Source organism: Centrocercus urophasianus, unplaced genomic scaffold, assembly GCF_019232065.1.
Source record: "Centrocercus urophasianus isolate 14NV4802_14NV808 unplaced genomic scaffold, USGS_Curo_1.0 seq_11, whole genome shotgun sequence".
Lineage (NCBI taxonomy): Eukaryota > Metazoa > Chordata > Aves > Galliformes > Phasianidae > Centrocercus > Centrocercus urophasianus.
Genome location: NW_024884253.1, coordinates 6,841,519 through 6,868,779, shown reverse-complemented (window position 1 = coordinate 6,868,779; position 27,261 = coordinate 6,841,519). Strand labels below are relative to the sequence as shown.

The 27,261-nt window shown below is 38.3% G+C and overlaps 1 protein-coding gene across 1 annotated transcript in view; it reads left to right on the top strand.

Moving 5' to 3' along the window:
• Positions 1-27,261, top strand: part of TG (thyroglobulin) — a 139,434-nt gene that overhangs the window by 49,797 nt on the left and 62,376 nt on the right. Inside the window, exons 30-40 of the mRNA XM_042833912.1 lie at positions 1,623-1,760; positions 2,731-2,907; positions 4,259-4,370; positions 4,834-4,913; positions 6,732-6,875; positions 9,959-10,024; positions 17,586-17,720; positions 18,394-18,558; positions 20,091-20,313; positions 22,794-22,887; positions 25,426-25,585. Of these exons, the coding sequence (XP_042689846.1) occupies positions 1,623-1,760; positions 2,731-2,907; positions 4,259-4,370; positions 4,834-4,913; positions 6,732-6,875; positions 9,959-10,024; positions 17,586-17,720; positions 18,394-18,558; positions 20,091-20,313; positions 22,794-22,887; positions 25,426-25,585 (1,494 nt within the window). The remainder of the gene's footprint in view (positions 1-1,622; positions 1,761-2,730; positions 2,908-4,258; positions 4,371-4,833; positions 4,914-6,731; positions 6,876-9,958; positions 10,025-17,585; positions 17,721-18,393; positions 18,559-20,090; positions 20,314-22,793; positions 22,888-25,425; positions 25,586-27,261) is intronic.

Sequence of the window (27,261 nt, the reverse complement as noted above, 5' to 3'; positions counted from 1 at the left end):
GTGCTCTTTAACATCTTATCAGTGACATCAAGGGAATTGAGTGCACCTTCAGCTAGTTTGCTAATGACACCAAGCTGAGTGGTGCGGTTGACACGGTAGAAGGAAGGGATGCCATTCACAGGGACCTTGAGAGACTAGAAAGATGGGCCCAGGTGAACCTGATGAGGTTCAACATGGAAAAGTGCAGAGTTTTGCACCTTGGCTGGAGGAATCCCAGGCATCCATACAGACTGGAAGGAGCAGTCCTCGAGAGCAGCCCTGTGGAGAAGGACCTGGAGGACTTGATAGATGAAAAGTTTAACATGAGCCAGCAGTGTGCCCTTGCAGCTCGGAAGGCAAATGGTGTCCTGGGCTCCATCCAAGAAGGGGTGGCCAACAGGGACGGGGAGGTGATTGTCTCCCTCTACTCTGTTCTTGTGAGGCCCCATCTGGAGTACTGCGTCTATGTTTGGAGCCTCCAGTACAAGAAAGATAGGGAGCTGTTGGAGAGGGTCCAGATGAGGGCCATGAAAATGATCAGGGGACTGGAGCACCTCCCCTATGAAGACAGGCTGAGGGAGCTGGGCTTGCTCAGCCTGGAGAAAAGAAGGCTGCGGGGTGACCTCATTGCAGCCTTTCAATACCTAAAGGGAGCTATAGAGGGGAGGGGAATCAACTCTTTGAAAGGGTTAATAACTGCAGGATGAGGGAGAGGTTATGGATGCCCCGTCCCTGGAGGTGTTCAAGGCCAGAATGAATGGGGTCCTGGGCAGCCTGATCTAGTGTTGAATGGGAAGGTTGGTGGCCCTGCTTGTGGCAGGGGGGTTGGAGATTCATGATCCTCGAGGTCCCTTCCAACCCTGGCCACTCTGTGATTCTGTAATTCTGTGAAGGAGGCATCACCTACACAAACATCACTTAGTTGATAGTTGCACTGTTCTGTTACTGAAAGCAACTTTTGGCGATGCTAACTTTACATGGTTACAGTTGCTTTGATGTGAAATGAAGAATTTTACACGTAAGTTTGAGGGCTTCTCTGAAAAGAATGCTTCCTGTTTTACTATGTTGGTCCATGAAGTTAGAAGTGGATGTTGGTGATATGGCAATAGAGGTTGAACCTTCCCACCGATATTCCATTACATTTCGTTTCTGTGTGATGGAGGGCAGAAGAGGGGCAGTCTGGCAGAGTGGCATCTGGTATGGAAGTGGATATGAAACAAAGATGTGTTGCTGAATTTCTCCATGAGGAAAAAATGGCATCTACTGACATTCATTGATGCTTGTTGAACATTTATGTAGACCAAACTGTGGATGTGAGCACAGTGAGGTGGTGGGTCATGCATTTCAGCACTGGCCGTCAGCTCTACTGGTGCAGATTTTTATGAGCACAGCATGCAGGCTCTTGTTCACTACTGTCAAAAATGCACAGCTAATGATAGTGAGTATGTTGAAAAACAGTATTTTGTAGCTGAGAATTTGCTCTATCAAACTGTGATATTGTTCTTTTAATATCTGTTGTAGTTTCCATGAAAAAAAAAAGAGGCAGTACTATCAGCGCTATCTACCTTAAAATGATTTATTTCAGACCCTAATTAAGTTATTCTTGTGGGCTTGAGCTCTTTGTTTGTTTGTTTGAATCTTAGATTCCACAAAGGATCTTTTCTATTTAATGGATGACAGTCAGATACGAAGCGACCCAAACTCCTCTATTCCTTACCAGCAGTACTGGGTCTTCAGGCAGAAGTACTCAGCAGAAGAAGCTATGCTTTGGTGTCTCACACGTAAGATATCTCGTAGACAGTTATTCTGCAAGATAGTAAGGAGAGAAAAATTAACTGAAATCTTTCTGCAGAAATGCTGGACTTAGAGATTTTTCAGGACAAAATTTTCATGGAATTCAGCTACACTGAATTTGCTAATGGGAGAGGACATCTATTTCTTCCTTACGAACTTTGTCTACTGTGACAGAAAGGATACTCATCATTCATAAGCAGGGTATCCCTATTATGGATACAGAGAATGTCTAGCTCTGACTAGCAGGAATTCTGAAGTGAGAGCACTATACATACAGTGCACAAATGTTACTGTAAAAATTTCTTGGAGATGTGCATGTTTAAGCATTTACATTTGTCTTTAGAGAAGTCATTGCCACTGTATTTATGAATTAAACTTGCATAAGATTTGACTACTCTGTTTTTTTCTGAAAGTGACTTATTACTCTGAAGGAAAATTTCAGAACACATTTCTGCAAGGAAATGACTTGAACGGTTAATTGTAGGAAAGTGATGTCTATTTTTGTGTCCTGTGATAATAATTCAGAAACTGATTGCAAAAGCTTGCTAAAATATTTATAAATATTCCTAAAATATTTAACTTCATTGTCCATTATTTAATGTAAGAGGTGAATAAGTGACAGAGTTTTTCTAATTTCATGTTTTGTGTGCCAAACTTAATGCAAAGTGAAAAATAGAGAATTTTAAGTTACTGTGTTTGTGACACAAACAACCTGGGCCTGTGCTTGTCACACCTGGAGAACATATCTATCCAAAGAGCTGTGGTGTAGCTCCTTTTTTGTGCTGTCCAAGTAAACTTGCTCTTCAGCATAACTAGAAACAGAATCTGTCCCTATTTAACTTGCACTGTGATAGAATAATATGTTTTTTATTTGTTTGCTGATCAATGCCATTAAGTACTCTGAAGAGAGAGGAACAAACCCTAGTGTGGCTAACTTCTAGTGGCTTTGCCTCCTAGGCTGTGCACAGGAAGATGAGTTTTGTCAAATGGCAGATCTCCAAAATACTGCAGACACATACTTTGTGTGTACCCTGTATCCAGAGGCACAGATTTGTGATGGTAACATTGAACAAATGCTGGAAAACTGTCGTATTGAACTACCCTGGCAGCCACAGGCATTGTACCGTAAAATAGGTAAGTGATGGATCTTGAATTTGTAATGCATACATTATTATTGAATTGGCAATTCAAGCCAAAATAATTTCAATTTTCCATTTTGACTCTGAGATAAAAAGCCTGAATGAGTACTGGGATATGATGATACAAGGGAAGACTGTGTTGAGGTAACGGAGCTGGAGGTGTTGGTCAGTGCTTGGCTGAGTTTGACTCAGCAGTGTACCCAAGTAGCCAATAAGGTGAACAGCATCCTGGCTTATATGAGAGATAGTGCTGCCAGCAGGAGCAGGGAGGTGATTGTCCCGCTGTAACCAAATCTGTTGAGGCCACACCTCTAGTACTGTTTCAGTTTTGGGTCCCTCTCTACAAGAAAGACACTGAGGACCTGGAGTATGTTCAGAGAAGGGCAGCAAAGCTGTGAAGGGAACTGGAGCACAAGACTTAAAGGCAGTGACAGAGGGAACTGAGATTATTCAGTCTGGAGAAGGGCAGGCTAAGGGGAGACCTTAACATTCTTTACAACTCCCTGAAGAGGAGTTGTAGAAGTGCTGGTACCACATTTCAGTGTCTAGTGGAAAGATATTAACCACAAATTCCATTCTCTGCTTTAGTGTTCTCAATTCAAAGAGGCCAAGGGTAGTTCAGATAATCTGTGTAACAATCTTTGGCTTCTTTATAATATAGATGGATTCAGACCATCATAGGGATGTCAGTACTTTCATTTTCTATTAAAATTTCCATGATAGTTAAGCAATACAAAAATCGGAAGAAGATGAATGCATTCTTGTTGAATATATGTATAAATAAAACAAATTTAGAGTTATAGACTTAAGAATTTTAACCTCTGCTTTTCGAATGCTTGAAGAGTTTGACTTCTTGGTTTTCTCCTAGTGCTCACATGAGGAAAGTGAGACAAACAAGCCTGTTCTCACTCCATGGGAATCTGTAGTTTTTCTGCAAAAAGTATAGATATCCACAGAACTAAATGATTAATTCATGTCTTGCTGAGGAGCCCCACTACAGCACAGAATTATACATGAGCATACACAAAGGATTCCTCAAACATATAACTATTATCCAGTTTTCGGACCAAGATGATTGAGTCATGTCAATACAGATAAAAAACTGAAGCCCTTAGAAGTTTTTCCTTGGCAATGTGCTTTCTTCAACCTTTAAAACCTTGTTGGATTTTTGTTCATCTTTAGACATAACTACCAGTTGTCTACTAATAGTATTAAAAATGCTTTTTAATTGACAAAGGCATAGAAACATAAGCTTTACACTTACAATGTCATTCCTTGACAAATATGTATAAATTAGAAAGAAAAAGTGATCTTTTCCCCAATTTTATTTCCCTTTTCTGTACCAGTCACTCTGAGAAGTACTGTGAAGAGCTTCTACACACGTGTACCATTCCAGAAAGCAACAGGAATCTCAGTGAGGAATGTGACTGACATGAGCAGAAAAGCAGTTTCAAATGGGTAGGACATCACTGAATCTTTGTTTTTACTGAAATTTTAACTATGTTTTGAGTACCAAGGCCATGTTCTATTGCTGAGGGGGATCAGGTGCTACAAAAATAGCATTATTTATTCAAGAGAATATTTAACAAAGAAAAATGGCATACAAAGGAAATTTATAATTGAGATAAAAATAACAAAGTATCTAATTCATTATGAATTTTATATCTTGGCAATAACACATAAAAATAATTGATGCAGATATTTTTAGGGCAGATAGCAAAGTATTCAGAAAATTGAATGAAAATATCAAAATATTCTAGAAAATAGAAAATGTGCAGAAATGTCTATACAGCAGAAAGAGCCATGAGGCATCACTACAGGTTCTTGGTGTCTCCTCTATATGCAATATTCCATCATCCCTTCTCTAGGACAGAAGCAGACAACTAATGATATTAAAATAATGATGTTTTTCTGTTTTCAGCTTTTTTGAGTGTGAGCGTTGGTGTGATGCTGACCCCTGTTGCACAGGATTTGGATTTTTAAATGTCAATCAGCTGTCAGGTATTTTTTTAATATTAAAAAAAATGTTTTCAATCTTCATATTCCAAACTTTACTACTCTTTTCCTACAAAAGGCACCCTTAAAAGCCCTTGCTGATCTTAACTCTTTTTAACACCTTTTTGAGTGATGATGACCCTTTCTAAGAGTTCACCCCAATGAACATGCTCAAATTATCAGAAATTATTATGAAAACTTTAGGAAAAGGATTTCTGGAGAGGCCACAGTTCCAATAGTGTGATATTCAAGCATATAAAACTGTAGGAAGCTGTTATTTCTTATTTATTGGCTTCTCTTCCAATATGTTTGACTTCTTTTTGTGATTTTTGTTGTTTCACTTTTTTTTTCAAAACCTTATCAGAAACCTAAGTATTTCTGATTAAACCTTAGTATTTCTAAGTATTTCTGAAATTAAATGCAGGTTAAGAACACAATGTCCATGGTTACTCTGGGATAGCTTAGATTTTTTTGTTCTGATTTTTTTGTTGTATATCTGAATTTTCCTGCTCCCGAATGTAGGTCATTTACTTGAGGAAGCATAGTTGGAGAGAGATGGAGGTTGCTTACCCTCTCACACTTAGTATTTTAGCAAGTATGTGTTACCGGAAAGCATTTAAAAAGTCAAACAAGCATATTTTACTGACCTGAGATGGCTAAGTTAAGGGTATTGTCACACTATGCTCTCTATATAATCAGCAGAAATCTTCATAGGAACAAGATACAGTGTCCTTAGGAGCTTTGGTTGACTGAGTCACTGAGTACTTTTCTGGAAATATTTTTCTTTCTCTCCAGGGCCTGTAAAGTAAGTGCTGTGTTTAAAGGAAAGTCTTTAATAGGTATTTAAAATTGGATATTATCCAGGTCAATGCCAATGAAGAAATTGTTAATGTTTTATTCTAAATTTTGATTTAAGGACCTAAAATGGCAAACCTTGTTTTTTAGAAATGGGTGCTAACCAGCTCTGCCTGAGGCTTTATGTCTTTATGATTCATTGAAGAAAACTCTAATTTTTTTTTATTTTTATTTTTTTGGCAAGCAGGCAAAGCTTTCACACAGTCAAAAAAGAATAGACCAAAAAATAAATCCAATGTTTTTTGGATTTGAATGTGGAAATCAAAAGCAGTAGACAATCTTCATATTTCCATAAAATTATATGAAATTCAAAATGTTAATTGATTATGAATTTAAGTTTCTTTTAAGTATAACAAATTACAGATTTTAAAACATCAAACATAGGAAATCATATTTATTGTCTATAGTATTTCTGACATCCAGTACTGGCAGTACTGTAGTCAAGATGAATTTCAGAAGTGTTTTAAATGAACCAAAATAAATCTTAAATAACACTTTTAACTGTTTCAAATCCTACAATACTTCCTAGATACTGAAATATTCACCCTACCTCCTTGAAAGGCAGAATTTTTGTTTTGATGTTAAGTAAATGCTGTGTTTCAATATACATGAAGGTTTTTAATTTCCAGGATTGAATTAATTTGAAAGGGCTCCTTGCTCAAAGACACCGACCTTGCAGCAGGATTTCAAAATTTTTGCTTAGTAGAAATGCCCCTAGTGACCTTAGTTGGGTTATAACTTTGGTATCTCCCTCCCTCACATTGACTTCAGTCTGATTTATTTTTTTTTTTACACTATTTTCACCCACAGTAAAACTTTGTATGTTTAAGGTATTTTCATCTGATTTCCAATTCAGTGAGATTTGTTTTAATGTGCAATGGAATCACACCGTTTTCAATTTCCTTAAGATACTGTCTGGAAGAGGAAATTCTTCCTCATCACTGCTATAACCACATATTTCCTTGGCAGGAGGAAAAATCATGTGCCTGACTTTGAACAGCCTAGGAATTCAGACATGTGCTGAGGAATCAAGAAGTGCTTGGCAAATTTCAAATTGTAGTTTGCCAGGCACTGAAGTCAAAATACATCCATTTGGCTGGTATCAGAAGCCTGGTGAGTGTTCCAGGGCACGTGTACTTTCCAACTGGTATCTGCACATTCAGTCTTCTTAATAACCTTCATAGAATCATAGAACTCTTCAATGCATGAAAGGCTTAACTTTTAGGCGTATGGGCCATTTACATGAATAGCAGTAGACAAGGAAGACAATTATGTCTGAAGAAAAGTGTATTTTAATCTGAATTTTTAAGGAATAGCAATATCTTAGAGGCTTAATTGAATTTCTTAAACTGGTGAGACTTGTGACCTATGAGAGAGCCCAAACATATTCAATTCCTCTGCACAGCCATGGTCAAGACATCATTCTTTGTTTCTCACTGCTTGCCTTAATAATATTCGTAGATGAGTGACTTCAAAGATTTGGGTTTGTTACAGAATTTAAAATTCACTTTTGGCTGCTTTGGTGAAGAAAGTGTCAAGACCAAATTCCAAGGCAACGTGGTATTATTCAGGCAATAAACTGAACAAAAGTTATGAGAGGTTAGGATATTTCCTTAAGAGAAATAAAAAAATCAGTTTAGTCAATCTGAATGCTCTTTTCCATAGTGAAATAAAAGTCTCCATTACTTTTTGAAAAATTATCATTAAAACAAAAGAAAAATATAGAAAACTCCCCCCTAAAGTACTGCTGGTTGTGAAAACCAAGAAAAAATTAAAAAAAAAAAAAAACATTTTTGATTTATTGTCTTTTTTTTGTTTTATTTTGTTTTGTCAAGAGCTTTTTTGTTTGTTTGTTTAAGAGCTTAAAACATGCTGATTAAATATGAGTAATCTTGGGAAAAATTTGGTAACCCAAGAAGTTGTTTTGTCAAAGGAAATGAAAACAACACATTTTAGTTGCTAATAGAGAAGGTCAAAACCACAAGCTAACGTAAAACCTCAAGATATCCAGAGAATTTGTCATTTTAAAACCATTCTATTAAAAAGCTACTATTTCAGTTGTGTTAAGATAGCTATACACACAAAAAAGTATAAAATTCCATGATAGAAGTGAGTGTGTATACATGCAACCTAAAGACCTCCTGTAGTTGTAATCATGGTATTACAGAATGAAAGTTGGATAGAGTGCGAATTTGATGGTCTTATCCCCACAAGCTAGCACTTCCATGCACAACATGCAGTGAAACAGCTTTAAGTTACATCTCAGTCATCCTTGTGGAGTACAGCCTCAAACCCCTTGCTAAGTCTATGTGGACAGAAAATTGTTGAACCCCACTTTAAGCAGGAAGGTCTCGCAGGAGCAAGTCTGGCAACAGTGAAAGAGTCTGGGAAACAATTTGAGCCAAATAACAGGAATCAGGAGCACTTTTCACTACTTTTAAATTCCTTGCTGTCTTGTAGGAAGGACTGATTTTTGAGTAGAGAGGGGAGGCACAATGTCAATACATAATTCTCAGTGCACATGACATAAAAATAATCCATTCAAATTGTGTAGAGCTAAGTCAGATATCCTTGCAGTGCAGTGCATTTTATAGTGTTGGTAAAATGCATTCACACTGAATGTCCCTGAAATAAGAACTTATTGTGCAACCTTTCAAGCTCTTCGGTAGTACTCTGCCCACTAGAACATCTCCTCTTATTGGTGCCACCTCTGTTCAAGGAGACAAAGCACAGACTTGAGGGTCCATCGCTGAAATTGCAGAGTTTGCTAAATCCACAGTGTGTGGGCTTGGGGAGAGGAAGTCTGAGCATAACAAGAGAGATAACAACAGCCTATTGACAATACAGAAAATATCAGGGACCTGTGGACAGAGGGAGCAGAGATGCAACTAGAGGAAAAATAGACGAAAAAAGTGAGGAGCAGTAAGAAGGCAAAGTGAAGAGAAGGAGATATCAGAGGTATAGATACACTTTGTGGAATAATTTTTCCTCTCATTGATAAAGAAACAACTAAAAAGAAAGTATACTGATTGCTTCATGGGCAGAAGAATGAAGTAGAGGAGTATATGCAAAAGGGGGAGTGTTAGAAGAAAAGATGATGTTTCTGCAATGAAAAAGCTTCAGATGTTTTTCCACCATAACAGATAGTAAGGCACAGATGTGTATGCAAATAAAGATATTTGCAGACAAAAATTTGTATCAGTTTTGCTGGTGTGTTGGGTGTCTGGGAACCAGGAAGAGGAACAAGATGACTTTGACACTGAAGGGTAAAAGAGTGAAATCTGAGGGAAGAATTTACTGTAGATAACAGGAGTTTAATATGAGGTGGGTCTTTGGTTTTAGTCCACAGCCTGCTGTTGAAGAAAAGTACTCTGTGTTTCACAATATGTTAAGTCACCATGTGGAGCTGACAGGTGCTGCTCAGCACACTAGCAATTTGGCTAAGTATATATATGTAGTCATGTATATGCAGTCATGTAGCCATTGGTGAACATACTATTTAAAAAGATAGGGTCCTGGATACAGCCCTAATTTTTCACAGATGTCATCGAATGTGGCAAACCCACGACTTCGGAAATATTTATTGGCTGCATGCATGTGCAGTACAAAGTGAAAGAAACAAAAAATCTGATCCATCTTTGGCGCCTTTGGATAGTAATAGAGGGCTTATAACTGGTTTGAATAGTTGAAGTACTTTACGAAATATGAGTGCCTGAGGGAAGATAGTATTTGCTATTTATGTTAAAGGAAAATGCTAGCAACTGAGAAGCTTCATGAGTGGAAAATATGAATTAGTATTTGAATTTTAATTTGAAGCCTTTCCTTCTGGAAACTGTCTTGTTCCTAATTTTTCTTTTGAGAAAATCCAGTTTCCTAATCAGGAAACAGAAAATCTGATGTCTCTTCTGATGCATGAAACTGAGTACAGAGTGGGTCGTGGAAAAAAACCAACAAAGAACTACTGAAATGAGTTATTCATAAAAAGAGCTGCAGTCTGCAAACTGTTTGTAGGAATGCTTATAAATACATAAATTGAGGAATGTCTGTTTCATGAATAAGCCAAAAAGGGTTAAATAGCAAAGTAGGCTCAGATCCTTGTTCTTGGTGTTAGTGATGAGAAGATGCAGTGTTCACATTCCACAAATGATATGGGAATCACTATAGTATTGACTTTATTTTGTGTTTTCTACTTTCAGCTGATTTGATGAACACTGTGCCTAACCTGTGTCCAACCGTTAGCTTGCCCTTCAGGCCAGAAAGTGGTAAGTGCATTTATGTGTTAAGACCAAAAGAAAAAAAGGAAAATAAATAAATAAATAAATAGATAGATAAAAAAGAAACGTCCTTTATTTTGCTTTCCTAAAGGCCACGCTGTAATGAAGTGGTGTTCCTCATGAGTTTATTTATTCAGATGCAACATGTATGCTTTTTGTTAGTCATGCATCATTTAAATGGAAGAAGCTTGGTCAGCCAGAGTGCTAATCTAATCTGAGCCAAAATGTTTAGCAAATAGCAATGTATCATTTGTAAGTGCAGATGTACCAGGAGTTTCAACATATATGTGTTCGCATTTTAGTGCAGTGATCAGCAGGGAGGATCTCTGTCAAGGGAAGCCTCCAAGAAATCTGGTTATTACTTTAGGGTCTGCTGTTTTGGTGTTTCTAGCACTTTTTTGAAGCAGCTGAGAGTGACAGTGAGTTTCCTGATCAATGCAAATAAATATAATAAAAATGCGGAGTCAATATTAGTAAACCTAGTTTGTCCCTTTAAAGACTTGTGCCTAAAAACTGAGAGAATGGGAGGGTAAATACCCTAGAAATGAAGGCAGATTTATACAATTTTAGAATCGATGTAGAAAAACAATAAATTGTTCTGCTTCTTGTCCTTGTTTACAGCTTTCCTCAAGTTTGGGAATATTCTCTCAAAGTTTATTCAGAATTGAGCCCCAAAAAACTAGTTTGTTTATCAGGAAGAAAATTTATTTCATTCCCGTAGTAAATCAATATTGTGGCTCTTGCATGAGTGGTTCCTCTTAATAAATGAAACTTGAACTTTCAGGGCAGTGTGTTTATTACACCCTAAAAACATGCAAATTTTAAAGAGGTTTTCCTGATGCATTCTTTCAAAAAATACATAGAATGTAGCTATGCTATGTGTAACAGCAAGAAAACAGGTTGACTAGCCATTCTGTAACTCAAATTAGCCTTTGGGTTAGACTGAAATTGAAGAGTCTCATCCATCTCTACCCTTGACTATCTGTTTGATCGTAAACAGACCTTTTAATTTGCTTCCGTTTGCCATTTAACTTAAACCAGCTGCAACAGGACTTGCAGGAGATTGTTAATCATGGCATTTTCAACACTGAGTTCAGGATTTATTATTAGCTGTTTTATCTTCTTATCATCTTTGACTTCCGGTTATGTTCATGTTCAAGCAATGTGTATTTGCTGGTATAAATTGTGCTTTTCTAGTGTTCTAATGTAGTGAAAGGAAAATTCCTGTTTTATGAGTAGGCAGGAATTATTTTTTATGAGAAATGCTGGAAAAAGCTAAGCAGGTAATTTGTAAGGTGGGCAATTCTATTCCTTCACAAACTGCAGGATAAACAGAATCCTGCTTTACAGAGTGTCAGGAGAAGGGGAAATGGTTTCAAACTTGAAGACAGTAGATTTAGACTATATATGAGGAAGAAATTCTTTCCTGAGAGGGTGGCGAGTCACTGGAATACGTTGCACAGTGAGGTTGTGGATTTCCCCTCCCAGGAAGCATTCGAGGCCAGGCTGGATGGGGCTGTGAGCAACCTGGTCTACAGGGAGGTGTCCCTGCCTATAGCAGGGGGTTGGAACAAGACGATCATAATGATCCCTTCCAACCCAAACCATTCTATAATTCTATGATTCCATGACTTATTAAAGCTTTCTTCTTACCAGTGTGGTTAGTACATATTCTGTGACTTCCCTTTATGTTTTTCTTGCGTTTTTAAGTAGGAAGATAGTGACCTAAACAACACTTAGGGTAATTAAACCTGTTTGTCTTATTTTTGCTCTGAGGCTGCACAGAAGTTATCCATAGCAAGTGAGATATTCATTTTACCCTTAAAATCTTCTATCATACCCATCTCTAGATCCTCTTTCCAATGCAAAGTATCATTCTTTAGTGATAAAACTGTTAAAATTCTCTATTTCCCCCCCACCAAATAGCTAGTCTAGAGAATACTCTTCAAAAGAAATGTTAATGACCCAAAAGCTGTTTTGTGTTTTGATCTACAACAGTGCCAGTTCTCCCAGTGCTAGATAGACTTTGTTTCACTTTGTATGTTATTTAAACTCAGAATCTCTTTTATTTGTTGATTTTGTTTTATTTGCATATTGAGTCTTTAATGGGCCAAAGTCAGCAAGGGACAGCTAGAACAATTTAATATATCCTAAAATCTGCCTGAAGGTAGAACTCCTTGGATACAAGGGATTGCAAGGCACCATCCATCCATCCCCTCCGTACACAGAGGGGAATTCTACTGCAGTCACTGTAGGATTAAGGGATCATAGAATCAATAGCTTACACTGATGAAAGTCAAGACAAAATTGCTCTCTCATCCAAATAATTTCTTAGAGTTCTTCACTGAAACTTTTCCTAAACAAATTGAGCAAAGTCATATATTTGTTTTCCTTCTGTTTCTCAATCTGGGCTTTTGAAAATGTTGATTAATAGTGATTAACAGAAATTTTCATAAAAACTCTAGACCTTTGAATCTGTAACAGCAAGATTAATATCCAATTGCAGTTTCTTTCTCTATCTTGTCATAGAACAGCATACAAAAAACCCTTCCCAACACAAGATTAGCCTCTGGAAAGGGACACCAAGCGGAAGGCATGCAGTACTCCCTGTACCAGAATTACTCACCCAGCAGCCCGCTGTAGCCCTGTGACTCCTCTCTCCATACAGAGCTCCCATTCATACTCCCCACGTTGCACACCCAAAGCAGCAATGCTGGGCATTTCTAACTTTCATTCAAAGCCCCGTTAGTCTGCAGTAACATAATGCTTGCTGTCTGCCTGGTGAGGTGCATGCTGCTGTTTGGTTTGTGCCTTTTGCCTGATTTTTTTTTGTTGTTTTGTTATTATTTCATCAACCTTTGTCTGTTTGCCCTTTTGTGATACACTTTCTGATATCAGAATGAATTCTCCAAGTCATTTTCATCATTAATCTGTAGGAGATTTAATGGAATGTGTGGTTTACATCTTTAACCCAAGTAATACTTCTATTTGTTTTCTCTGCTTTGATTTCTGTATCACATGGAGCAGACCATATTCCTGCTGTTGTGTTGTAAGTATGGCCCAGTTTCTGTTAGCTGAGAAATAATACTCAAAAAGTAGTTAATTTGAACAGATTGGGAAAGTCCTACTTGTGGCATTTGGAGCATTTTTTCCCCTGAAGAAGAGCATGTGCTGTGACAAGACTGAGTATGGAACCATCTGTGGCTGGTTTTAGATATGATGTGTGACCTTTAACTATGGGAGGACAGCTGGTATTTTAAAATCGCCCATGCTGAAAATGCTAATATAGTCATTCTGCAGTTTTGGTTTACTGATGATAGTATTTAAAAAAGAAATCTGCTGATTTCTGTGAATGTGGAGGGGTGTTACTTTGAAAGACAAAATAGACCAGTCTCATAATTAGGTGGAACTTCCTGCAGGCAGCTGAAGATACAGGATGATTAAAAAAAAACACATATGATATATATATTATATAGTGCTGTCATTGAATGCAGCTTACCTAGAGGTGTTTGGCAGGAATTTTTATGTCTTTATAACTAAGACTGAAAGAAGTAAAAAGGTCTATGAAGCATCTTACCCGGCTTTGTCTTATTTATACTGAAAGCAAAATGAAGATCCTGTAAGTATTCCTGAATATATGGAAAGGAGGAGCAAGACTGTTATTTAATTTCTGCTTTTTAAATTTATCATCATAGTTATGAGTTATGTATAGTAATTATCCAAACTTTAATGAGCATTAGTGTCTTCAAGTTCCTCAGTTTTAGATTGGGTACATCTACATGTCTAAGATTTGGCAGCTGCTGGTGGTGACCTCTGCATGTGACTGCAGATTGCATACAGAAATGTGGGGAGGGATCATATGGGCTCAGTTCCCATTCCTCTCAAATTAAATAATTCCTTGGGAAACTGCCAAGGCATGTGGATGTAACGATCAGTTAGATACTTTGTGTTTCTATCTTCTGTATTCCTTCATGTTTATCATCCTTCCTATGATGCAGCACTGAGCAGTAGCCACAGGATTGTCTCCCATGGCAGTCCTGTTTCCCATCAGGATACTCAGCACTGGAGATATTTCCAGTCTCAATGGAGATGCTCGTGATAGTAGAGGTGCCACAGAATGTACTCAGCTGAGGAAACCCTCCATGTCATCAATCCAGTGAGGTCATGGAAGGCTTGGAGGGCGTTAGGACATCTGATGTCTTTTATCTTGCTTTCCACTTGGCTTTCTTGAGACTGCAAGCACACTTGTAGCCTACTGCTACTTAGTGAAGCAAAGCACTAAAACAGAGTCTGCAGGCTTCACAAAGTGAATATTATCCTTTGGAGTAACATCTAAAAATGACTTGACACTTGGGTGGACTGTCTTGAAAACAAACTCGTGTCGTGCCTATAAGACTCTGAGAAATCTTTCTTGTTTCCAAGTGTTGCTGATTGTTGGTGATTAATAGCATCCATTCCCCCCCCCATAATACTGGGAATGTTTCAGAGGGAGTTTTGGTATTAAAATAAAGACAGCCTTTTTCATCCATTCCTAAGAAGTGATCTACTATGCCCCATACAGCACAATGGACCTCCTTGCTAGAATTACTCTGTCTTTGTAGCCAAGAGGATTTTACCCTACTGAGAAACAAGTTATTTTAAACTAAATAAATGTCTAGTACAGTTGCATTATTATATTGCTGTTCTATGCCATTTACTATAATTGGAAGTACTGAAGGAGGAAGAAAGCTTGCATTTCACATCAAAATAGCATTATTGCTTGCTGCTGAAGGCCAAAAGTAACACATTTGATCGTCTGGGACATGTTTGTCTGAAGTTTGATTATAGTTATTATGCAGTAGTTTTAAGAAAATTTCTCATTTTGGGTAATTCAAATCTCAGAAGTCTGACAAAAATGGGAGGCAACTCTATTTTAGAATCATATTTTCTGCTGGTCTACTGTGAGTTGACAGTGCACTGTTTCCAGAGATTATTGGAAGCCTAGCAGCCTTCACTGAACAAAGAAACAAAACAAACAAACAAACAAAAAACGCTAAACACATGCATACAGAACAAAAACCTCTGAAGCCTAAGAATATAAAACACTGAGTTCTGTGCAAGCTTTTTTGGCTTGAGTCTGGACTATTAGATATGGTTTACAATCTTCATAATCAAGATCTGAATTAGGCACAGTAGACCCAAATGTTTGATTTATGTACCTCCTTAACCTCATGTTCACCTCGTCTGATTTACGTATCTCCTCAAGATCATGAATTTTCTTCTACATTTAACTTGTTATATTAGTGTACTTCTGTATCTCTAGTTCCTTGTACTTAATGTCAGATTTTCCAACAAACTCAGAACTGACCCTTCTTTGCCTTCACTGAAGTCAGTTATGAAGATTTTGCTGACTTTATGAAGAGGATTTTACAGTGAAATCAAGTGTGACAGTGGGAGGCTGGACTGCATGCCCTCAGGAAATCTATTTCAGCCTTGTGATCTCCTGACTTGAGTAGGAAGACCAGTGGGGACCCTTTTGCAAATCCATTCTTAAAATCTTGCCTACCCAAACAAGAACATTTGGAAGAAAGAAGCTCTCCTTGTGGGACATCTATAATTTTGCAATAAAAGTTACAGGGCTGGCTGGATTCAGTGCACTGTAATTATCCAATTAAAGTAATTTCCAATATGTGGTTTAGAAGGGCAGAGCCTAAGCTATATATAAGCCAGGATGTGTTCCAGCCCCTCAGGTGTATTATGCATTTTCAGTAAGGCAATGCCAGGCTGATGCTGTGTGCCCTATGAGAGCAGATTCTAGATGAGGCAAGTTTATGTCAGCTATAGAAAGTTCTGTTTAGCCCCCATAATGACACAGATGTGCATGGCCTCTGGGCATTGCTGCATCTGCAGCGGGGTGGGAGAAAGGGAAGAAGGAAATAACCAATGGGTAAAATCTTCCAACAGATATCTGCCAGCAGTGGTGCCATGAATGGCTCTGGGTCTAAGGGCCATGCTCTGTCATCAAAACAAGCCTTAGTGTTTCTGCATTTGGGGTCAGCTGGGCTGAATAATGGAAAGAAGAAAGCACTACAAGTTATCAGTATAAATCTGGTATGAAAATATGAATGCTCCCTCCAGGAGTGAAAATGCAAAGGAACATAAAACCCACCTGGGTAGTAGGAGTTTGAAAGGGCCCCTTGTGGGATTCAGAGTGAAGAATAAGCAAAGGAAATGATATTTTAGATATGAGCTGTTAGTTCTTGCAACGTGAATGGTCACTGTTCTGTGTTTCAGCATGGGCTAGAAAGCGACCATTGTGCCTTTATGTGTTATTCACTTTGCTCTATCCCACATAAAGGGATAAAATAAAAAGTCTTTTAACATAGGGGTCTTTAATCTTTAATGAAATGAACCAAATGAATCATAACTTTTGCATCTGTGTTCTGTGTGGTAAATGAACTGAAGCAACAGGACAAGAACTGCTCGCCAAGAATAGCAGGGCAGCAGCTGACTAAGATCAGTCCCCATCCTACAATTAGGCAGACACCAATTTCCTGTTTAGGATTCAGCTGTACACATTAGGGCCACTTTGTTTTTAAACATATTGATTTGTGGGATGGAACTAAACTAATCAATGGCATGTCCTTTTCTGAGCTTTCTTTTATTTTTTTATCTGCTTATGTAAAGTTGATAGCCTATAGCTATTATCAATGTATGAGAAAATGTTCATGGGTTTTTATTTTTATTTTAAATTAATTGTGAGAAGAATATGATGAAATTGTCAGAATTTGTTGCATATTGGAATTAATCTGTATCGCACATACCCATGTAGGTGTAGAAAAATGCAGGCAATGCACATCTCTGTTTGGGCTATTAACATGAGACAATGTGTACATCCAGATCTTGTATTCAGTGAAGTCCATGTGATGATTTTCCTCATCCCAAAGTAAACATCTAAATCAGGATGGAGATCTTGCATCCTCAAACTGTCTGTTCCTCCTGATAATGAAAGGATTCCTGTGTAATTAATTCAGATGTAGACACCTACCCTGTCTGACCAGGGCTGAGGTGAAGCGTACCCTAGAACAGCAGCCCTGTCATATATAGAGATTTATATTTCTGTCTGGAAGTGCTTGGTCATATGTAGGATGCTTACTTGCCTTCAATGGAGTTTGTTGCTGTGCTGCTCAGGCATGTGTGTGGAAGTAATAGGATCCACGTCCTTCCATGTAAGTAGGCCTCTAGGTTTTGATGCGTAAGACCTGAACAGAGCTGCTCTCAATTTCCTCTTTAATAAATGAATACCTTTGTAAACTAAACTGTGCATGACCTCTGCAGATAGGACTGATCCCCCCAGCCAATCAAATCCTTTGAATGTTATATGTCATTAATTCTGAGTTGACGTAGAGGACTGTGAAAGCCTCTCATTGGATAACTGTTTAGTGTTTTTACTTCTGTATGATATTCCTCTGGTGGTTTTGTTGTTGTTTGTTTATTTCTTTGTTGCTGTTTTGTGCATGTTTGTTTGTTCTACTGTTTTCTCTACTATTTTATGTGATTCATTTTACAGAGTATTTGGATACATGGCAACCCTTAAATGTGTCCTCTGTTCTTGTGGATTCAACCATCTCAAACTTTGAAGCTGTGCATGTTAGCAGGGAAATATCCAATGGTTTTGCCACTGCCAAAGACTATTGTCTATCTGGTAGGAAATGTTTCTCCATAACTTTTCAGAGTACATTGGCTTATGAGAATGAAACATCAGGAACAGTTCCTTCCCTATCCCCACAACCAATATAGATACACTTATTTTCATATTTAAAAAAATCTGTTCTTCAGCCATTTTGAGAATACAGTAGCAAATAATGGAAGGCGTGTTGAAATTATTTTCTAAAGAGCAGTTAAGAAGTGCTCTTATGTAACTGGATCCATATGAAAGATGTGGTAGAACTACATGCCATTACATAAAGTAACAGGTAGCTGCAGTGTGCAAGGACAGATAACCTGTGAGTGGGATGAAGCACGAGTTGGGCTGTAGTAACAAGAAATGAATTTCTCTGATCAGGAGTCTGACCTGGGGACTCAACTGGTGAATTCAGTTGAGGTCCTCAGTGATTTATTAGAAGATTTATTTCTCTTAAAATCTGTGAGAGCAGCTCTCTTGCTGTAATGCTCCATTTTAAGCCTGTTATAACCTTTGTTTAGTTTGGAGAACACTTGGGAAATATAAGGACATTTTATTCCAATTACTCTGCCTTAGAATTAAGTAATGTTTGACCTGCTGTGAAGCATTTCTTTCAAGCATTTCATAACAATTTAATACAACACACTTTAAGAACAAATTTGATTGTTCTTTTTCTTCATGTTTCACCTCACAGCATGTTCAAGGAACCAGACGTGTGCAGTAGTTACCCTGGAAATCCAGGCTTCAGCAATAAGATGCCTTTTTTACCCCGATACACAGATATGCTCACATGGTCTAGAAGGGCACAGCTGCCAGGTTCTACTCAAAGAGCCAGCTACGTACATCTACAGGAGACAAGGTGAGAGCTGTAAGGTTATGAATGGAGGAACTCAACTCTGGTGGCCTGGGTGCAATTCTCATTTATGAGAGAGTGAGGAAATAGTTGACACAAGCATTACAGAAGTTTTCTAGGTAGGTATCCATTATTATTTTAGTGTAACTAAGACTGAGTAGTATGGGAAAATGTCCCCTAAAAAACACACACAAAATCGTAACATTAACCGCTGAAGGAAATAAAATAATGGAACCCTGGCCTATAAAATAAGTTCTGGAAAGTACAGAATGGTACAACAACAAACAAACAAACAAACAAACAGTAACAAAAGTCCAGCTCCTCCTTCTTAATCTGCAGTCATTATTTCTTTCTCCTTCCTTCTAAATTCTGTGAATAACACAAAGAATGGTGAAACCTCATTATCAATCGAAAGTCTTAAGTAATATTTCTTAAAGAAAACAACAAAAGCAAGGAACAGCCACAAAAACAAAAACAAAAACAAAAACAACAACAAAAAAAAAACCAAACACCTGAGGTCAACTTTTAAAAGAAGTGAAAGTGGTTTCAGACAGAAATAGAGGTGTCTAAAGATTTTATTGTTTAGCTCTGTGCTTATTTGAAGCTTTAAGTTCTGATGTTTCGTTCTTTGATAATACTTTCTTTTGACACTGATTGTATCTTTTATTAGGAACCAGGTAGCAATAAGAGGAGAGGGGAAAATATTTCCTTTTCTGTTCACTGAAGTTACTGTAAAACAAATGGCAGTTAATGAGAAGCTTCTAGGTTCAAACTCACTGAGAGATAAATGGATTTATCATTATCAAATGAACTGAAATCATTGACTGATGCAAAAGCTAGTCTTGGTTGTATTTATGAACTGCTTTGGTTTTAGTCACATGCCTTAGAATTTGGTTGCCACCTATGGTATAGATTGTTTTATAAGTGGAATAGTACTTGATATCTCTTAGTTCTGTTTGAGTAAAAAAATTACTTAAGATTATTGAAAGAATTTTCTTTTGTATATGTGACCAATAATCCAGGTAATCCTTATATTAAAACAAAATAAAGCAAAAGTGTAACATCTTGAGGAACATTTCAAAATTTTCTACAATCAAAAAATAAGGAGATTGAGATGTAAATCTGTCCGGGTGGCAGCCTAAACCAATGAGATGTGTTGTTATCTTTCTTATTTCTGATCTGCTGTAAATATTTAAAGGTTTAATATCTTGGTTTTTAGAGTTGGGAGAGGAGGAGAATCTGAAAATCTTCTTATAAAAATTCTCAAATATACATGTTAATGCAATGTCTTAATGAAAAAAAAATGTTTGAGAAAGAGCTTTGAGAGCACATTAGATAAATGTCTGTACCTATTAGCTAACATGTTGCACAACATGACGTATTTCAAGTGGAGAAACAACATAATTTTATCCGTGTCCCGTTTATGGAAGCAGATTCCCCAGTCCCATTTGCCTGAATTTCAAATGAATAATTTTCATTTCTGAAATGGTCCTAACTTAAAAGAGCAAATTATTTTTTCTTTCTCTCCACCCCATTAGATTTAGTACTGCCTATTTCTGAATCAGATTTGGCCCCATCTGTGTACATTCCATCCCATGGGGATTTGATCGGCAAACCCCAGGCAGTACGGATTGGCACAGAGTGGAAAAATATCAGCCAGTTCCTTGGGATTCCCTACGCTGCACCTCCTCTTGCAGAGAGGCGATTTAATCCTCCAGAACCATTTGCTTGGGAGAAAACCTGGAATGCTACTGTGGCTCGGTAAGGAACACCTGTGATCATCCACAGAAACACTTGTTTCACCCAGTTGTATGAGAATAGCTATGGCAAAATTATTTTCATCTTTTCTTGCAAAGGAGCCCATAGCATAAAAATAAGTATGGGACTTAAGTTTAAACTGAAGTTTAGTAAAAGGAATAATTTCTCCATCTATTTGTGAATGCATGCAAGCAGCTCAAGGAAAAAGGAAGTTTTAGGTACACTGACTTGAAACTATGCTTAAGTCCACATATAGTGTCTACTATCAATCCATTTTACTTCTGAGTATCTACAGTTTTTACAGGAAAAAAAAAAAAGAAAAAAAAAAAAAATTGGTCCTGTTAAGCCACAAATCTGTGGAGTATTGAATCAAACAAGGGCCATTTTAATGCTGGTTTGACCAGAAGCTAACCAGCCAAGCTTCATCTAGGTCAGGACCCAACTGGCCTTTACTATACAAAAATTCTTAGAAGGAAAATATTTGTTAAATTCCTTGGTCATAGGACTGAAGCACTATGCATTTTAGGTAATGTATTAAGAAGATTCAAAAGATAGGAATCATGTTAGCAAATGGGTTAAATTCTTCCAAAGTCTCTGTATCTAGTGTTCCCTTGTGGGTAGTCCTGTCTCTTCAGTGCTGTATAGACGCCACTGATCAGTTGGTTTACAGAGTTTAGGTTGGAGGTACTTGACAGATACACGCTTTGTGTGCATGTCTGCATGTCTGTGTTTCATCTAGCCCTAAGACATGACTTGAGCTTTTCATTTGGGAGACCAAAATGACAACTTTTAAACGTGTATTTCCTAATGAAAGAAAGCAAGGATCGGGTGACACTCCTAGAAGTGTATAAAGCAGCAGATAGAATTTCAGCAAATAGAAATGCAGCGGTAAACGAAGTTTCTTTCTCGTAGGGCATCTAATAGCAAAATACAGAGCATACAAAGTGAAGGTCTGTGAGGAAAAAAATGTTAAAAAAAAAACCCACAAAGTTGAAGATGCAAAACAGTGAGAAGGTGAGAAGCTGGTGGAAGGATTTCATAGACCTTCTTTATAGGGATTTCCAGAAGTCAGGACTGAGAGATGAAGTTTAGTGTCTTGAGTGCTTCCAAGGCAGCTAATATTAACCTGAGGTCTACTGAGATCCTGTGTTCTTCTGTCCTGAGACTACAGATTTAAAGACGTGTGAAAGCTGTTTGGCCCCTCCATTACTCAGGATCTGTCACCAGAAGTTTCTAGCAAAGCCCATGAAGAACTGAGTGAAGAGTATGACATTGTGAGAGTTTGAAGAGTCTTTGTTCTTTGGTGATCTCATCAGGTTGCACCTGAATTGTAGGGGTGTTAAAGTGTAAACACATGTGGCACTGAGCCTTAACTAGGTACACTGGAGGAATCTGTTGAGACACGACTTTTTGTTTCTTCAGGTGAACAAGGTTGTTAGGTTAGCATAAACACCATCAGCTCTTGGAATATGCAGAAACACTGTGGTGTCTGCTGGGACTTATGTAAGGCTCAGCTACCTGCATGGTCTCCCACTGAAGACAATGTCTAGTATTGCAGTGACAAGAAGTTTAGGGACCTTAGTTAATCTGCTCCTATCTGTTGAATTCTCAATGCCAGTGAAACATTTGGCATCTATTTTCTGTTATTCATTTAAGTTCAAAAACATTTTTTGAGCTTAGCACTGTGGAGGTTCACTGGAGAATCAGAAACACCTCAACCTCTGTGTATAAAAAATGTTGACAAGTAAGATTTCTGAGTATACTGGGATTGTACAACATTTTATCCAAGAAATTCACATTAGACCAATTCCATTAATGAAAAAAGATAAATATTTATAGATCATAGAATCATTAAGGTTGGAAAAAAACTCTTAGACCATCTAGTCCAACCATCAACCCGTCACCACCATGCGCACTAAATTGTGTCCTTAAACTGCTCTTCCTGAGAAGAAATTTTTCCTAACACTAACATGGATCTGAACAGAGACTTCTGGCAAAAAGAAAAAAAAAGAAAAAAAAAGAAAAAAAAAAAAAAAAGTATATCAATATCCAACTGTTGGAGGAGCTGTGGACTTGCCTCAGCAGGTGGCAGCCTTTCCTCAGAGTCAGTCCTGGCAAAAGGAGATCCTAGGAAATGGAGGTGCTGGTGCTATTCATGAGATACCACAAAAACAAACAAACAAACAAACAAACAACAACAACAACAATGAAATACAGCCATCTTCTTTTTAAAATGGTGCTGGTTTTCGCAGGGAAGAATTAGAGTTATAAAAATACAAAATGTTTGGGTTTTTTTGCATTCGTATGGGTGCATACAACCTACCTATTTCTTAACTGACTTGCAGAAGTCAATAATGTTAAACGATATTGAGATCCACAGAATTAAAGATCTTACAAACTCAAACAGGTCATCAAAATACGAACAAATAGCAGTGGAGGAAAAAGAGTACAAGTTTGCATTGCAATTTTCTTGATTTCCATAGGTCAACTTGTTGGCAGCCAGGAGACAGAGAGACCTCATCATACTCTGTCAGTGAAGATTGCTTATATATGAATGTCTTTGTTCCTGTCACCGCAGTAAGTAGGAGATGAGCAGAATTTTTTGTAGCTAAGCATTGTCTCTTTTCAAAGCATTTTAATGGGTGCAAATTACTGTTTTCCATGTAGTGTTCACAAAGGCTGCGAGGTTAAATTAAGCACTCAGTTGTTTTTCCTGGTGCAAACTTACTCCCTGCAGACTTTGTTGGGTAACTTGGAGGGTAGAAAATTAAAAGGCTGGACATGAAAGAGACAAAAAGAGAAACAGAACACAAGCGGAAGGTGGCAGCAAAGGAGGAGAGGCTGGGCACAGAAATGGTAACGTCTCTGAAGTGATATGATGTGTCCAGTTGACCAAATACCAGTGCCACCAGCAGTTGTGTGGCAGCACACGCTGACTCTTTCCCTGTTGACCTCCACGGAGGCAAAGTTGAGGAATGAGGGTAGAAAGCAATGCTAAATTTGTGCCCTGCCAACAGTGCATTAAAATAGGGCTTTCAAAGATGACTGAGCCAGTGGTGCAACCTGAGAAACTGTCACGTGAAAACTCCTGAATTTCTTACTGCAATCAGATAGAAAATAAAGCTTTGTGTTAGAATGCTGAGATGGTTGGCCAAGCCCCTGGGGGCTGGGGAGGAAGACACTGTATAATATGCCAGTCTCATTGATGAGTGGACACACAGTAAAGGAACAGGACTTTTATTTCCACCATAATTTTTAGAAGGTGACACCAAGAGATGTCTTTGTCACACTGCATGCCTTGAAAGAGCTGGCCTGGCTACCTCAGAGCTACTTCTGGCAGCAGAGCGTACAGCCCCATGCAGGGCCCTTTTAATCACTAGGAAGACTTTTCTCCCTGCTGTCCCAGACTGTCATTTTGTTTTGAGTATAGGCATCACTTATTGAAAACACCAGGTTGCTCTCCCAGGCAGTTTGCCATCTCCGCTTAAGTGCTGCTTTCAAGATAACTCATTCAAATGCACTGCATTTTCTGCCACCTGGTAGAATAAACAGGCTTGGCTTTTCTCCTTGTATTACTGTACTTTATGCCTCTTGTCTTTTGGTACAGGTATGAGTTAGAAGCATGCCTGGTCAAGTCACTGCGTCATATGTGCCAGCCAAAGAAAACCAAAACTTCTGTTTTTGCAGAAGTATCTGGGAGCAGACGGCATGGCATTTTCCTGTTTCTTCTTGTGGCAGTTCTATTTTTCACTCGCATACTGAGAGCTATGGTTTTACATTTTTTTTTCCCATGGAAAGTTAAACTAGCTAAGTAAATTTCAAGTGTAGAATCCCCTGGAGAGCAGCAAATACAGAGGTTGTTCAGTAGCATCTTAAGCATGAACTAGAGCATCGTCTGGGTACTACTCCCTGCCACCAAAGGACTCGTAGCACTGAAAAAGACAAATGACATCACCTCATTTTGCTTCCATAGCTACAGGTACCACATAACCCTCCAAATAAAATTGGTATTGCTGAGGTACTCTTTTCTGCCTATAACCATTACCACTTGAGGCATTACTAGAGCATTTCAGCTTGACTTGAAGAGGCATCAAAGGCAAGATTAACGCTTGAAACTCTCCACAAAATTATACCAGAAAACATAACCTCTCTCCTTTTGCTATTACCTGCACGTGTTATTCCCATTCTTATAGAATCATAAGGTCATAAAATCATAGAATGGCTTAAGTTGGAAGGGACCACAAGGATTGTCAAGTTCCCACCCCCTTGCCACAGCAGGGCCACCACTCTACAAATCTGGTACTAGGCCAGGCTGCTGGTCCCCATCCAACGTGGACTTAAACACCTCCTGCAAACTCAGCATCACGTTTCCTGTGGTCTTAACTGCCATGGTTCAACACAGCCGTATTTTAGAATGAATTTCCATGGGAAAACAAGTTCTTTCTTCTTTTTTTCCCCTCATCTTTCTGTCCATGCCTCATGCTGTGCAGAAGTGAGAACCAGTGACAAGGGACAGTGAGTTAAGTTATTTTTTCCACAGAATCAGAAGTTCCTTAAAGCTGTGTGTTTCAGTTTGTGCACTCTCTGGGTTTTCCTTGGTAACCGTATGGTGGTCATAAGAAGCCTCTGAAATAATTGAGAGGGAGAGACAGGAGGTAGTTGTGCCGTATCAGTGCGTATATTTGTGACCAGAAAGTAAGATGTGTGTGTGTGTGTGTGTGTGTGTGTGTGTATGTGCAACACTCTACTGAGCAGAAGAGCCTCTTTCTGCATGGTCCCAAGGATAGAGATATGATAGAGATTGAGCATGCTAAATGTAAAACTGAGGTTGCATTCTAAAATAAACCTTTCTAGCTTGAGAACAGGCTACATTGCTTTTTGCAAGGGGGATAAAAAAACAATAGAACACACACTAAACGCCATGTTTCACTGGATGCTCTTTAATGATGTGAAGTTCATTATGGACAGTTTAGGCCTAGTCTTGTAAACAGAGGTCCTGTCATCATGCTCACTGTTAAAGAGCCATGAACACCTTAGATAATTTTAATTGGGAAGATTGTATTCTCACTGGTGAGTTGGCTACGGGAATACTAACTGAGTTGTTTGTCACTGCAGGTCAAAAACCTGTCAGTGTTGCTGTTCTTCCACAATGGAGGGAGTGGTAATGCTGAGGCAGGAAAGACCATCATAGACGGCTCATACCTCGCTGCAATCAGTAACACAATTGTTGTAACAGCAAACTACAGGGTTGGTGTTTTTGGCTTCCTTAGTGTTGGTAAGTTGTGGATTTCTAGAATAAATGTAACTGTGGACTTAATTGCATTTTGTAGCAGTTATGCTTAAAAACAAACAAAAATGTTAGTTGGGACTTCTTAGAAGCCTGTATCTCTGCCTGTATTATGGAGAAGGAGTGGAAATGGCCAAGAAATAACTGCAAATGGAGTTCTGGCTCTCTCTACCTGGTGGATAATCCTTATTCTCTCCAGTGGACACATTAGTAGCTGTATATCCTTTATATCCTTTTATTTTTTTCCATGCTTGCAAATACTAGACCAATGTAGTTTGCTACGTAACTCTTTTGAATATTCATTGTTGGCAACACTGTGAATTTTTCCTAATTTGGGGTTACTGCTGCGGATATTTGCCATTGTTTTCCTTTTGTCTTCTTTTGTTTAAAGCTCACTCTCAGCAAAGCCTATTCTTCAACTAGAGAGTTCACACCACAGACTCCTTGCTTATTTTTAGACATGAAGTTGGTGATAGGTGTATCTGAGGAAAGAATCACTGTTTTCAGTTTGTGAAAGTGATGCTGTGGCTGCATTCTGGCTAGAGTCAAAGGGTGTGTGGATAATTGTTGAGCAATGTTCCATTACGCAGCACTGCTCACACATTACCCACTAACGTTCAGCCCTGCGAATCTCACCTAGGTGTCTTGCTAAGTGGAAACTGCTCTCTGGACTGAATATTACATAGCAGTATTTATATTAAAGCCCATAGTTGAGGGATTGGGATGAATTTTCTAACAGCTTTTTCATGTGGATAGTTCCTCTTGCTGAAAGTCTTGGATGAATCCTGGTCCATTGGAAGTTGTCCATCATTTTCAAACAGGAAAGATCCTGTCTGGATAATCCTCTTAGGATTTTGGGGGCATTAGGAGCAAGGTTGTTAGCAGGTCACTCTGAATAGTTCACTTTTTAAGCAATATCATTTTCATTGTCCAACTAAGCAAAGTGAAATATCCTGTCCTGTTGACTTGCCATGAATTGCAAAGGGAGGAAGGACAGAGAGGAAAACAAGAGATTTCCTTTGTTGTTGTTGTTAGTTCTGCTGTTGATTTGGCATCCTACTGAAAGATCTTTTGCAGGAGTTAAAACTCACTTGTACTTTTGAATACACTGAAAGTTTTATTTGATTTGCTGTCTACCACTAATGCTGTAAGTGTGACGCATTCTTACCAGTGATCTCATCTCTGTTTCTGCACTCAGAAACGTTAAGTTGAATTGCCAGTGATTTAGATGGCAAGGGTATAGAGAAGATGGTCATGTCTTTTAGGCCTGATTCTTCTAAAACAGGCCATGAAGTTATATGAAACAGGATCTTTATTTTTAAATTTAGCACCATTGTTTTTCTCCACTTTAGTAATAACAGAAATGCATATGTTTGACATTGTCTACTTCCTCCTGAACACCAGTTTCTTTTCATTCTCCTGTGGTCCCAAAAGTGTAACCTTTTGTTTTGTAAAAATACTGCCCATGAGATTTATACCATAGGCTATGATTCAAGGACTGAAAAAGATTCACTCAAGAAGTCAAAGGACACATTTCTTTTAAGCTAAGTGCTGTGGATACCAGTGCATGTCCCAGTTCCCCAGCACGGTACATTTCACAACCTGGTTGTGGTTTTTACCAGAGCAGAAGGAACTGTATGTATTTCCCTCCTTGGTTTTCCTCT